This window comes from Strongylocentrotus purpuratus, unplaced genomic scaffold (assembly GCF_000002235.5).
Source record: "Strongylocentrotus purpuratus isolate Spur 01 unplaced genomic scaffold, Spur_5.0 spur5_scaffold_12, whole genome shotgun sequence".
NCBI lineage: Eukaryota > Metazoa > Echinodermata > Echinoidea > Camarodonta > Strongylocentrotidae > Strongylocentrotus > Strongylocentrotus purpuratus.
Genome location: NW_022145597.1, coordinates 13,322,541 through 13,336,506, shown reverse-complemented (window position 1 = coordinate 13,336,506; position 13,966 = coordinate 13,322,541). Strand labels below are relative to the sequence as shown.

The window sequence follows — 13,966 nt, the reverse complement described above, 5'->3', positions numbered from 1 at the left end:
GATAGATAGAAAGATAAAGCGTGGGAGAGAAAGAGAGGGGGAGTCGAGATAGGGGAGAGAGGGGAGAGAGAGGAGAGAGAGGGGGAGAGAGGGAGAGAGAAAGAAAGAGAGAGAGAGAGAAGGGGGATAATCTGAGACCCATAGACAAAGACATACATAAATATCGAATAATTAAAAGAAAATCGATTAGGCATTGTCACCGAAGAAAGAGGGGAGTTAATGATTAACAGCTGCCACCAATCAAAGACCTAACCTCCACGACGCGATTAAATCAGATCAATCGCCTGCTGTTGGTAAACCAAGGAAGCGGTACGTACAAGATATAATCAATTATCATTATACATGCATAATACATGGCCCGACATGGCCTACATCTTATTTAACTCGAGCAAACATTCTATGGTTCAGCATACTGAAGTTACTGAACCGAAGTACAATTCGACTTTGTTTGGTTGGTTCTGTAGAGGAGTATAGGTCTATAACGCCATAGTCCATGGACCTGGTTCTACAGACGGCCATCAAGGACACTTGTTTCCTTTGCACAACACAATGACACGTGTAAATGTTTAGGCGTTTACTTATATCGACAGTGATTAGACCAAGAGCAAAGAGACTGATATCACCTGATCGTGCATGGGCATAAAATTCATTCTCCAGTTAAAATTGGACCTTACAAGGAGTATTTTTGAGGATTACCGTCCAGCTAGCACCGAGTACAGATCGAGACCGAGAGTAACCGTTATGGTAAGCACTGTGGTTTTGAGTCGAATTTTGATAAAGCCAAAGATCAGAAAAACATGTTTAGTGTCCTGTCTTTTTGAGAAAAAACTAGGAGGAGGTCCTTTTTATTCCCTTCCAAAATGGCTGCCACTTGTACTCAGGAATTTGGGATATGTATGGTAAAGATGCAACAGGAAATATGTTTTTCATGTTTTTTCATAAAGGAAGGAAAAAAAGCAGGCGGCCTCAAAAAAGGAAGCGTTGGGCACGCTAAACATTTTTTCTTTATTTCGGCTCACGTCTTTAATCCCAGTTGTATGCGCAGGTACGTTGGAAATGAGGACAACACCATCGTTACTTTTAAATCAAACTAAAAGTACATCTTTTCATTTAACTGCATGTTGGAGATATTTTATGCACATCAAGAGCTCTTGCAGTGCAGTAGAATATCTTGGCATAATTTCTGCGCTTCATGAGAGGATATTTATATAATATTGGATGGTTTTGAGTGTGATACAAGAATATATTATTATTTAAACATATTTGTGGCTTACACCCAGTAAATAAGATCGATTGATCGATCTGTATTGAAAAACAAGTCAGAAAATATACAATACAGATCGATCAATCGATCTTATTTACTGGGTGTAAGCCACAAATTATTATGTTTAAATAATAATTGAAATTTTTCCCAGGAAGCACTACATATAAAAAAAAGAATTATTGCTCGAGCTATGACAATGTTGGACGAGTCGCTAGCTCGAGCAATATGTTCTTTTTTATATGTAGTGCTTCCTGGGAAAAATTTCAATTATTATTTCATCTATATCAGGCTGACTAGCGAAATAATAAAATTCGACTTACCTCGGTAAATGTAACCAAGCAATATTGTATCGACATTAGAAGTTTCCGGATGACAGAGCAATACGAAAACAATGTAATTGATCTGACATCCGGTTACTGCGCAAATGATAGTTAATACACTGATTTTATTGTACCAACTTTTGGAAGCCTTATATACATGTAGATTATAATATATCATATTCTCTCGTATAGAGCCGTGTTAAACATCATATTATATACCACTAGCTATATGTAAGCTTATTATTAGAGTTGAAGGCCGACATACGGTTTGTTTGTATACTTGATTGCTACCTGCTTTAAATGTGTTTACATTTATGTTTTTCTCCTGAATTTACTTACCAATTATTATATTCACCTACTTTACATGATGGCATCTCGAAGGATTGAATCCATTTTGCATCCACTAACTGTTGCTATGTCTGGCAAGGCCATGTCAAGCTTTTGACTTGTGGAAACTTTTCCTCAAGAAGAAAGCATAAAATTAGAGTAAACTAACATGCCCATGGCAAGGCACTTTTATCCACCCAACGCGATCAGTGATTCGATGTATACTGTAAATGTAATGTTTTAGAATCACCAAAATGAAAAGAAATTGACACAATGTTACTAGACACATAGGCCCGTATTCTGAAGTCGTGTCTTACTCCTGTTTAACTAAACAGTTGTTTAACTTAGACATGGCTAAGTTAGACACGACTTCAGAATACGGGCCATTATATTTATACATTATAGTCAATTATGCTTTAGTGACCCACCTGTATAGAAAGACCACCTGTCTACACAGACCACATTTTTGTTTCCCTTGAAAATGGTTTCTCATTTAAACATGTACTTAAAGGCATCGTTTAACAATGTCAAATCTGAGATGCATGGCCCTACGTGTTATCAGTGTCTGTGATATGGTGTATTATTATCTGTATATATAAGGCTTCCAAGTGGTACAATAAATCAGTGTATTCGATTTCTTTAGCGCAATACCCGGATGACTGACCAATATTGTTTTCATATTGCTCAGTCATCCAGGAAGTTCAACTATCGATATCACACGAAAAACAATATTTACCGAGGTAACTCAAATTTGTTATTTCGCTAGTCAGACTAATATAGATAATATTAATAATATTGTATGGCTTTGTTTTCGTGTGATACAAGATAATATTGCTCTCGCTAAGACAATATTCGACTCGTCTTCGACTCGTCTAATACTGTCATAGCTCAAGCAATATATTCTTGTATCACACTCAAAGCCATCCAATATTATATAAATATTTTAAACGAAATTGCGCTTCAAAATTATCATGATGTGCCTCAAAGGACATTATTACCGCGGCGAGACTCGAACCGCGGAACTTGTGATCCACAGTCCCGCCGGTGACGTATCCACTCGACCTCGACACATCAATGTTTATGATATTTGATTAAAATATGTGTGGAGAAATTTGAAACTTTTGTATCCAAAACGGCAGAAGCTTATAGATTACCTCCAAATTTATGCTTTTCAAGAATAGATTTTATCAGTGGTTCCATTCCGTCATGACTACATTGACCAGAAAACAATATTTCATCCATTCTGTGTACCTGTATTTATCTGTGTATTTCAATTTTATGAATAGAACTGCATTTAAATAATTTTGTTCAAATAAAGCCTCAGTTAATGAATAGTAACGAGATAATGAAAGCATTACAAATATGAAATGGAACCTTAACCACTGATAAAATCTATTTTGTAAAGTATAAATTTGAAGGTAATCTATAAGCTTCCAATTTCTCCACACATATCTTAAACAACCATCTCACGATTCGTCAACTAAAAAGCTGTTTAATATATTTATACGTTACTTTTTTGTATACGTATGAAACGCATAGTGCAATAACCTGCTATAGCACTGCATATTCATTATCAAATGCACTCGCAAAGTAACATGGATTATTTGTAAGTTGATGTGAGGCTGTAAGTACTGTCATGCCACGTTAAAAATACTTAAAGCTAAAGACCAGTTATGGTCATGCAATTGCATCAGAAAATCGATGTACTGCAAGGTTCTGGAATCATCAAAATTATAAGAAATTTGGCCAAGTCTTCATAAAGTTAGAAGCACTGTACACAGAAAGATGTATATGGGACTACACACACGTGCGCGACACGTGCATTTGTATCTCCCAACAGTATATAGATATACTAATTTACCAAATATATCAATTAGTAGGCGGTTTCCCGTCAACATTTTTATCGTCATGTAATATTCAAAACATATTCTTTCACATGATTGGTAATAAGAGCTTCCATTTCATTTTTTGAAATTGGGGCGCTTCCAATACTGGTCTTTACCTTTAACACATTAAAAAATACCAAACATGTATTTGCAGTAGTTAAGATGTGATGCCTGGTTATCCAATTTAAGCCAGAGGGCCTACTTGAACTTTGGACGTTATTGAGATAGGAGCTACCTATCGATTTTATCCATTGTTTTTACGTGTCTACGCATTACATGGCTTAAAGGGAAAGTCCACCCTGAAATTAAGGTAGTTTTAATAGGAGTAGAAAATTGAGAGAAACAAGTCAGTGAAAGTTTGAGCAAATTCCGATTAAAAATAAGGAAGTTAGGATTTTTGAAGTTGTGATCAATCAAACACAAATTGGCAACTCTATGACGTATCATGCGAGCTCAACTTCCATTTGCTCAGTACTAAAAAAATATAAAATTTTCATTTTCCCTCAAGAAAAATTTCAACCATACATGCACCCTAAATATAATAATTGCAAATATGTTTCTATACTCCCCCTGCAAGGAACAAATATATATTCCGTCATCAATAACGAAGAAAACATGATTTTATGGAATATTATGCACAAAGCAAATGAAGGAGAGCTCGTATGATAAGTCACAGAGTTGCCAATTTGTATTTGATTGATCACAACTTCAATAATTCATAACTTTCTTATTTTCATTCAGAATTTGCTCAAACTTTCACTCACCTGATTTTCTTATTATTCTGCCTCTATCGAAACAAACTTATTTTGGGGGTGGACTTTCCCTTTAAAGATAAAGTTGAGTTCTGGTCATGTGATTGCATTGTGAAAGAAACGGTGTGGAATCTATCAGAAAAGGTTGATCATCTAGTATATACGTATTTGTGTGTATTGCAAGGTTCTGGAATCATTAAAATGATAAGAAATTTTGCCAAATCTTAGCAAAGTTACAAGCACTGTACACAGAATGATGTATATGGGACTACACGAGCACATGGCGAAAAAAACCTACCCCGGATTTTTACGATGTTTCATGTCATATTTAGAATATGAAGGCATTTGAAGAGCCATGCTTTTCAGGGAACATGTTTAATCTGATGTTCTTCCGTTCTTGCATAATAACAATGTTAACGCTCACAAATTATTTTTTACCTCTTCCCAGAACTCAACCTTCTCTTTAATTTATGATATGGGACCACTTTTCCACGATGAATCATCTGTCAAAGAAGATCGACAATGCCTACCACTTCCCCCGTTTACTTACACCTTACAAGGCCCCTCAGTTCTTAAAGCTCCTTTAAAATGTTTGGAGCCCCAAAATGGTGGCAAAATTTCACTTAATTGTATCATAATGTCATTTAAAGCTCATCAGTACTAGTGTAAAAGAGGGATTAGACCAGCCTACAAGGTCACTGGACAGGTGGTTATCTCATCAACTCAGCTCTCAAATAACATAAGAAAAAGAGGATCATGGGGGACCAATGGTCACCGATTAGGCATTGTTTGTTATATAGAGGGCGCAAGTAGCTACAAGTAGTGCAGTGGGCCTTTAAGACACACTTCTGCAATAATTCCCTCCCAAGAATGTGTTTGAAAACAAATGTCTGTACAAGAATACATTATTTGGGTTTCCTTTTGTACGTAGATTTTGTATTCTTTCATCAATATTCGATTTCAAACACATTTGTTTGAAAAATCCTTGCAGAAATGTGTCTTAAATGACATCCTCTTTCACATTATGATAACATTTTTCCCCATCAATCTCCTCTTTGAGCTGCCATTATAGCCACTACTCAAAACAATAATCGTGAAATCAACAAAAGCAATGGAAGATAGAGCTGTTTTATAAAACGTGCTAAATTGCTAGATAAGAAGGGATATTATTATTATTGTCCGCACGTATACTTTCGAGATGAAATAATGTTTCTTGTTGTATAATTATAAAAAGCTTATTATACTGGGCAAATTTAATGTTAATTCAGGCGTATAATTGTAATTATTTCCGCCAAATTGTCAGTTTTCTCTCAGTCTTGAAACGGAAAAGTAAGGTAGTGGCAAGCAGAACAAAATATGAGAAAAGGCTCATTATATTCCGCTGATTCTTGATGTATATAAGAACCTTTTTTTCTTATACTAGATCTTATGTTAAGCCAGGCGTAAATGTAATTACATTATTTCCGCCAAGTTGTCATTATTCCTGAGTCTTGATAAGAAGCAATGTAGAGGCAGGCGGAATAAATAATAATGAGAAAAGGCTCGATATTTTCTGTTAATCCCAGTTTTATTTTCTTGATCTGCATTTTAAAATTATTATTTCTGTCGCCAATGTTCATGTTAGTCAGTCTGAATATATTGTACTTGTAATTCATCTTCTTTGGCAAACGTATCAAAATTACGAGAAGGCGTCATGTAAATGCTTGATATTAGGTCGAGTCGTGAGTTGCCATTTTTTTTTTCTCATTCAGTTCTTTTCTCCATGATCTTTGGGAGTTCCTGCCTTAGTGGATACGTGTCTTTAAAAAAAAGCTGAACGACATAAGACATTGCTGGGCCCGGTAACACAAAGCTTAGCTATTGCTCGTATTATTGATTTGTTAACGATTAAATGCCCTGTTTTACTTGTTGTTGCGGTTGCTCTGTTTTGTCAAAAGATCTGCACAATGATGTGTTTTTCAAAATGAAAGCATCGAAGAACTCGTAACACGCATAAGAACGGTGCATGTTTTGTTTGTTTTGTATTGTTCGTCTGATTTAGGTTTCAATATCGCTGGTATTTGATGGTCGTATCATGACTAATTTAGTTTTATTCTCCTTTTCATGCAGATTTAATAAAGTGACCAGTTAAGCCATCATGGGAACTTTTCTTGGCCACATCCTCCCCGGGACTTTCTTCTTCATCTATGGACTGTTGTATATCGTCAAAGATGCCTTTAGTCTGTCTCTAAACTCAAGGAAGAAGTCCAGACCATCACCACGATCACCCGGAGAACTCTCTCCTCCATCAGAACATAACCAGGACAAAGATGTAGGTCTTGGCAGAAGTGTCTTTCATGGAAAGCTGGAAAAGGGTGCGAGTTCAACCAGTAACGGTTGGGAGAGCTTTGATTTTGAGTCAGATCACGAAGAGACATGCCTCTTTTCCCGCGAGGCAGACGACGCTTTCCCGCCAGATTCTGAACACAAATTGGAAACACGAGACCAAGATCTACACTGCGATTCGTTGGAGGTGCACGATACTGACGGACAACCAAAACGCAAGTGCGCGCCTCTCAAAGAATGGTTGACCAACACTTTAATCATTGAAGGAATCTTGAAGATTGCATGTGGCATCTTTGGCGCCATAGAGGAACTCTGGTGGGGAGGTTGGTACATCATCAGTCCTAGAACAGGCAACTTCACCAACATGAACAACTGGCAGCATGCAACCATGTTTACATACTTCGCCGTCAGCGGGGTAGCCGATATCGTCTTCCAGACATGCCTCAAGTGCAGGCCGTCGTCCCCATCAGATAGGCCTCGAGAGAAAATCTTCCTGTCGCTGGCCTTCTTTGTGGAGGGTCTTTTGTTTTTCTTCCACACGCACGGACGAGAGGAAATCGACGTCCATATCCACGTCCTGCTCGTTATCGCGATCCTCGTATGCGCCATCGGTGCCGGACTGGAGCCGTGGTCGTACACCCCCGCATCGCCGGGCGTCAGGCGCATGTGGGTCACGGCTACATGCGTTCAGGGCACGTGGTTCTGGCAAATTGCTTTCGTTCTATATAACCCGTGGAGAGACACCAACACAACACACGAAGTCGACGACGATGAGGTAATGCATAACATGATGATGATGACGACGATGTTCACGTGGCATGTTCTTGCCGTTCTTTCAATAACGTGCTTGATTCACGTAATTGTCAGGTATTTTTCAAAGTTTAGATGCTGCAAAAATTAGAGAAAAGTGTATATACAGACATTTTTTATCAATTAGATGATATATCATTTCAATGACTGGTGACAATTTGAGGTTTGTACATACGGATATAGTATTTATTTAGGGGAAGTCATTAAAAGCGAATTAGGAAGAATTCAACTGCAATATTTGTTAAATACTTTGCATAGGCCTACTTGCCAATATTCAGATGATACGTAAACTTTCTTTAATTACATAACGGCAGACATGGTTTGCAGTTTATACAAACTACTTTTTACAATGATAATTTACGTCGTTTAATGTATTTATTTTAAACAAATAAAAATGGACCAAACTCAAAGGTAATACAGTGAAACCTGTATATAAAGACCGCTCAAGGGAGACAATAAATTGATCTTTATAGGCAGGTTGTCTTTATGTACAGGTTTCGTTACTACTTTTTCATTGAGAAACCATTTTCAAGGGAAACCCGAAATGTGGTCTTTCTAGATAGGTGGTCTTTCTATTCAGGTGGTCACTAAAGCAGTTTTGATTATAGTAGAATAAAAAAGGGATTCGAGAAATTGCTGTCGTTAAGATAAAAAAAAAAGGATTAGATGATAAACATCAATGAACCTATGTGCAATTCTGAGTGAGGCGCCATGGCTTAGTGGTAGAGCACGGTCTCGTAACCGGGAGGTCTCGGGTTCGAAACCAAGTGGAGCGCTAGTGCTCTTTGGTTAGGGATTAATCCACATTACTAACAGCCTTTTCACACACAACTAAAATTCTATAAACATGATTGGTTTAAAGGGCTTTAAACTAATCACCTGTACATACGACATCATTCACATCATTTTCGGTGCGATTGTTAATCGTTTCGTGATTAACTACTGCTCGTAAAATGCGCAGTAGTGCCATTGCGCATTGAAGGTCATGTCATATCAATCAAAGCGCACGCTCCATCTAGTTTAAACACGTTTAAACACGAATAACCTTTCACACATAAAATGTCAAGCTCTCTAGATACGAACTTCGTATCTGCAGCCTACTTTTAGGGGCGTATGGATGGCGACTTCGTATCTATCCCAACATCGTATAAACGATGTTCACACAGGGAAAATTTTCTATAAACATGTTTAAAACTGTTGAGTTAAACACGTTTATACTAATCATCTCTAGATACGATGAATTTTAGCTGTTTTAGTGTGAAAAGGCTGTAGGTCCCTCCGAGAGGATTTAAAGTTGGCGGTCCCCTGGTTGCTTACTTGCAAGCATACACATGCTCTCCTGACAGTCAGGTTAAACAAGCAAACCAACCAAACTTCACTATTTTGAGTAATAACGTGAAAACTGGAAAGATTTTAATCATTTAAAAAAGTGAATGCTGATTATATAGAAATATGCAGAAATAAGCAGCAAATAAGGAAAATGTTTGTCTAGGAGCTAGCAGCTGACCTTTACTTAACTGATCTTGACAAAAGTAAATTTAACTGTAAAAAACGAAGCTCTTCCCTATTGAAATTATCAGATAACCGATCTGATTTGAGGTATTTTGTCCATATCCAATCCAAAAGGTAGTTCACACGACGCTTTTTCATTGCTTACATTTACAAAGCGATGCTCACGTTGATCCACATGTTTGGGCCACAACATAAATCACTTTTAAAAAAGACCAGAAGAGCCAAAAACAATCCAATGTCATTCAGGACAGCGCCCTCTTCGAAATAATTTCATCGGTAAGATTACAACTTAACGTAAAAGGGTAGTGTTTAAATTGAGTACCGAGCCATTGATTATGAAAGTTTGGTCAACCCGGTTCGAGTTAGGCACAATATGGCGAATACCGCTTTGTTGGGCCACAAAATAATACAAAAGAATATACGCAATGTTGTGACCAACTGAAACCAAGCTGGCCAACCTCTGTGTTAAGATGGCTTTGTTAATGAAGGCTACAAAACTAATCAATAAAAAGGTTAATTCATTTATTCAAAAGAATGAAATATGATGCTTGTTCATTCGAATTAATGTTTGCCGAAAACGATTGAAATTGTGAGTGTTTATGAAGAAGAAAAATCTTGGTCGAAGAGGCAGCTGGATGTTGTGCTGCTGATGTGCTGCTGATAATCATGTTGATGATGTTGGTAATTATGTTAATGATGACGATGATGATGATGACGATGATTGTGGTGATAATGGGGATGATGATGGTGGTGGTGGTGATGGTGATGATGATGATGATTATGATGGTGATGATGATGATGATGGTAATGAAGACGACTACGATGATAATGGCGATGGTATTGATGATAAAATTGGAATCTTTTTGTATCGCGGTACAAAATATTCCTACAATATCAGTCAAACAGCAGAGAAATACTTTCAAAAGACTTTCATACCAATATATACCCCTGTTTTCACATATAGAACCTTGCTTTCTGTCACCTTCTGAACTGATTTTTTTTCTCAACATCTATTTTCAAAAAGTTAACACAACCATTAAATTAGCATTATTAAGTTTTCATCTTAATTCAAAAGCCTTTAAGGAGAGGGTAACGCATAATACAGAGAGGGAGATCTCTCTGATATAAATTACCACTGATCGTGCAAATCTGTCTTACTGAGGCGTAATCGAAATTTGTCATTAGCTAAATTAAAGTCATAAGCTAATTACTTTCAAATTACTCTGTACGCTGCGTGAATTATTAATGTACCTACGACAAAGGCCTGTCACAAATTTCACCTTCACTCTCTCTTTCGAGCTCTGTCCGTTTCTACCGTGCCTTTTTTAAAACCATATACTGTCACACGAACTCTTGGGCAAATGTAGGAATAAAAGGATATATTTCAGGCAATGCAGCGCATGTGGTGGTGGAAAAGGAGCGGGGCGGGGGGGGGGGGGGAGCGAGTTATCTCCTGACTGGTATCAAACCAACAGCAAATAAAATGTAAAGAGTAACAACATGATCCAAGCTATTTATGAACACTATTTGAAAGTCGGTACTTATTATAAATGTTTTTTGCCAATCGAATACTTAAAGCAACCCCCCCCCCACATACGCGATGGCTCAGCGATAGAGCAGGGGTCACGTTTAACCAGGCCCAGGGTTCGAAACCAACTCAATGCACTCGTGTCCTTTGGACCTTTGGTAATGCATTTATCTTCATTACCAAGTCCCTCGGAAATGAATTAAAGCCGTCGTTCCCTTGGTTGCTTGCTTACAAGCATGGAAATATTCCTTATAGCTGTAAGGTAAAACTATCATCGAACAATCAAATATTTTGCACCCGCACAACGCTGTCATAAAGATAAAGATAATTGTGCCAAAGTTAAAGGATAACTATTCCTAAGGATAATACAAGAAACAGATAAACATAATAATAGGGAAACGGAGGGTCTACCTTATCTACTAACATATGAAACCACACCACGAAGAGAAAACGGTGCAAAAGAGAACGGATGAAATTTGAAGTCATTTTGAAAGATATCCTGACATCTGTTTCACATTAAAAAATGTAAGAATAACACAAGGCAAATTTATAAAGAATTCTTGCCTTTATAGCACCATTTTCGGTTGCAGTGTAAAAGCAGATAATTTTGCATGCGGCGTAATAAGCAAAAGAGAGGAATAAACTTAAATAAAAGTTGCGTCGAATCATATCCAGAATAGGAGAGTATAAACGTGTGGATCAAAAATCTATTCACTACAGAATATACTCTTCATATTCCGGAGTTATTGGGGTACGTTAATACCCCCCCCCCCTCGGAGAATTTTGACGCTCCGGAATGAAAATTGCTCAGCGTCGCTAAACCTAAAAGAGAAACAGAATTTGACCTTATTATGTTATTTATAATGATTGCCATATGAATACAGTATGACATTAGAAAATTATGTAGTGGATAACATTAGTAACCTTTTAGTATTTGCCCTTTTCAACATCAATTGAATTAATAATCGAGGTCACCAGGCACGTAAAATTGTTGGCATCATTCAATTTGCAAGATGTAGTGAGTTGAGTTATGCTTCTCAAAGGTGTAAACAGTTTCCATCACACAAATCTTCAGTATTTACTCGTCATAAACTCAATTAATCAGCCTCAAGTTCTATTTGAAATATTGATATTCCTCACTGGACAATAATTATTAAAAATAATAATGACGAATTTATACTATTTGAAACATGAAATATTTTGCAAGTATGGAATATGTAATAATATGTGATCTATTTTACTGTGTATTTTTTGTACTTGTCAATGTCTAAGTTTTGTTGCGATGCTTTTTTAAACTGAACTTGTAAAACTTGCAATGTAATTTAGCTCTCGGGCTACCATTTTGCAGTTGTTTAAACAAACCATTAGAACTACGTGTGGAATAAAATACTCGTCACTCAAAACCTGGACCCCGTTTCATAAAATCAATAACAAGTTACAAGCTACTGTTATAAGCTACTGAAATCAAGGCATCTGTTGGCTGAGAGCAACTTTATGATAGAAACTGAAGCATTTTTTATAGATAATTTTTTTAATGAAACGGGACCCTGATAATACCGGCGAGACCGACGCCGCCTGACCGACCGTCTGTTGTACGACACGTACGTGCTCTTGCGACAATTCTCTGCGGGCATTTCATACACTTTTTTTATTTTTATTTATTTATTTTCCACATATGGGAAGGATCACCCTTTTCAGCTAAAAGCTGGTCTTCAAAGGGGTCCATCCACAAGATAAAAATACAAATTGTTGATAAAATACATTTGAGATATGATTACAATGATAAACAAGCAAACAAAACAAAAACAAATCATTATATATACATTAAGAAAAACAGAAATGTGCAGGATAGGCGAAAGAAAGAAACAAGGAATAGAGAGGCGAGAGAGAAAACCAAATATAAAATTGTTGCGTATAAAACAATCAAAACATAGTAAAACAAATCATCTGATGGGGTTACTCTGAAGGAAGTGTTTAAATGCTTGAATTGAGACTATTGATTGAGCGATGTTACTAAGTGAATTCCATAGCTTTGAACCCCGATAGACAAGTGATCGTTTACCGTAATTAGTTTTGGGTTGGGAAAGTTTTAATTTACGTGGGCCAGATCTTGTATTATATTTTGATTGGTGGAAAGAAAAAAAATTGCTAAGATAGGTTGGGCAGAGTTGGTGAATTGATCGGTACATGATACAAGCTAGGTGTTTTGACCATCGCTCGTTCAGACGGTCTAGTTTAAGTAATCGGTATAAATCATTAGAAGGAAACAAATAATCCACTTTTAACACTGTACGGAGAGCTCTATTTTGTAGAATTTGTAATTTTCCAAGATATGTTTTACAGGTATTTGTCCAAACCGGACTGCAGTAATCAAAATGGCTTTGCAATATGGTTTTGTAGAACAACAGTGCCGTATTTTGGTTAATGTATGGTCGGAGTCTTCTCAGAAGATAAATATATTTTATAACTTTTTTCTTAACATATTCAACGTGATTTTTCCACTGCAAATTCCTATCAATAACGACTCCCAAATATTTACAACATTCGACTTGTTGAATTTTTATGCCATCAATAAAGATATCAGAGTTATCAAATACATGTTGCATTTTCTTCAGACGTTGAGCTGTTCCCATGAACATGGCCTCACATTTTTTCAGATTAACTGTCAGCTTATTTTCAGACAACCAATTAGATAAACTTATAAGGTCATTATTCAAATTAAGTACAGCTTCCTGTGGATCTTTTGTTGATGTATATATGCATGTATCGTCAGCGTACAGTGCGACTTCACAACAGTTAATACATTTTGGCATATCATTTACAAAAAGAGTGAATAACAGTGGGCCCAGAATGGAGCCCTGCGGGACACCACAAATAATTTGTCTCTTTTCAGATAGGTAACCATTCACAGATGTAAACTGAAATCTTTCATTGAAGTAATTTTTAAACCATTCCAAAGACAATTGATCAAATCCATACATTTCTAATTTTTGCAATAAAATAGAGTAATCGACCGTATCAAACGCTTTTTTTAAGTCTATCATCACCAAGCCAACAATATTTCCCTTATCAATTACATCCAACCATTTATCTGTAACGTTAAGAAGGGCACTCACAGTGGAATGTAAAGGCCTAAATCCCGACTGACAATCAGATAGAATTGCATTATTGGTTAGATAATCGTGAATCTGATTGTAGACAACCTTTTCCATAATTTTTGCAAATATAGGAATAACTGATAT

The 13,966-nt window shown here is 36.7% G+C and overlaps 1 protein-coding gene across 1 annotated transcript; it reads left to right on the top strand.

The window, feature by feature from the left end:
• Positions 1-372: 372 nt before the first annotated feature.
• Positions 373-8,138, top strand: LOC100891018 (transmembrane protein 45B). The gene is made up of 2 exons (XM_003727131.3): positions 373-744; positions 6,659-8,138. Exon 2 carries the CDS (start codon positions 6,687-6,689, stop codon positions 7,773-7,775), a length of 1,089 nt encoding a protein of 362 aa, XP_003727179.2. The 5' UTR covers positions 373-744; positions 6,659-6,686; the 3' UTR covers positions 7,776-8,138.
• The last annotated feature ends 5,828 nt before the right edge of the window (positions 8,139-13,966 follow it).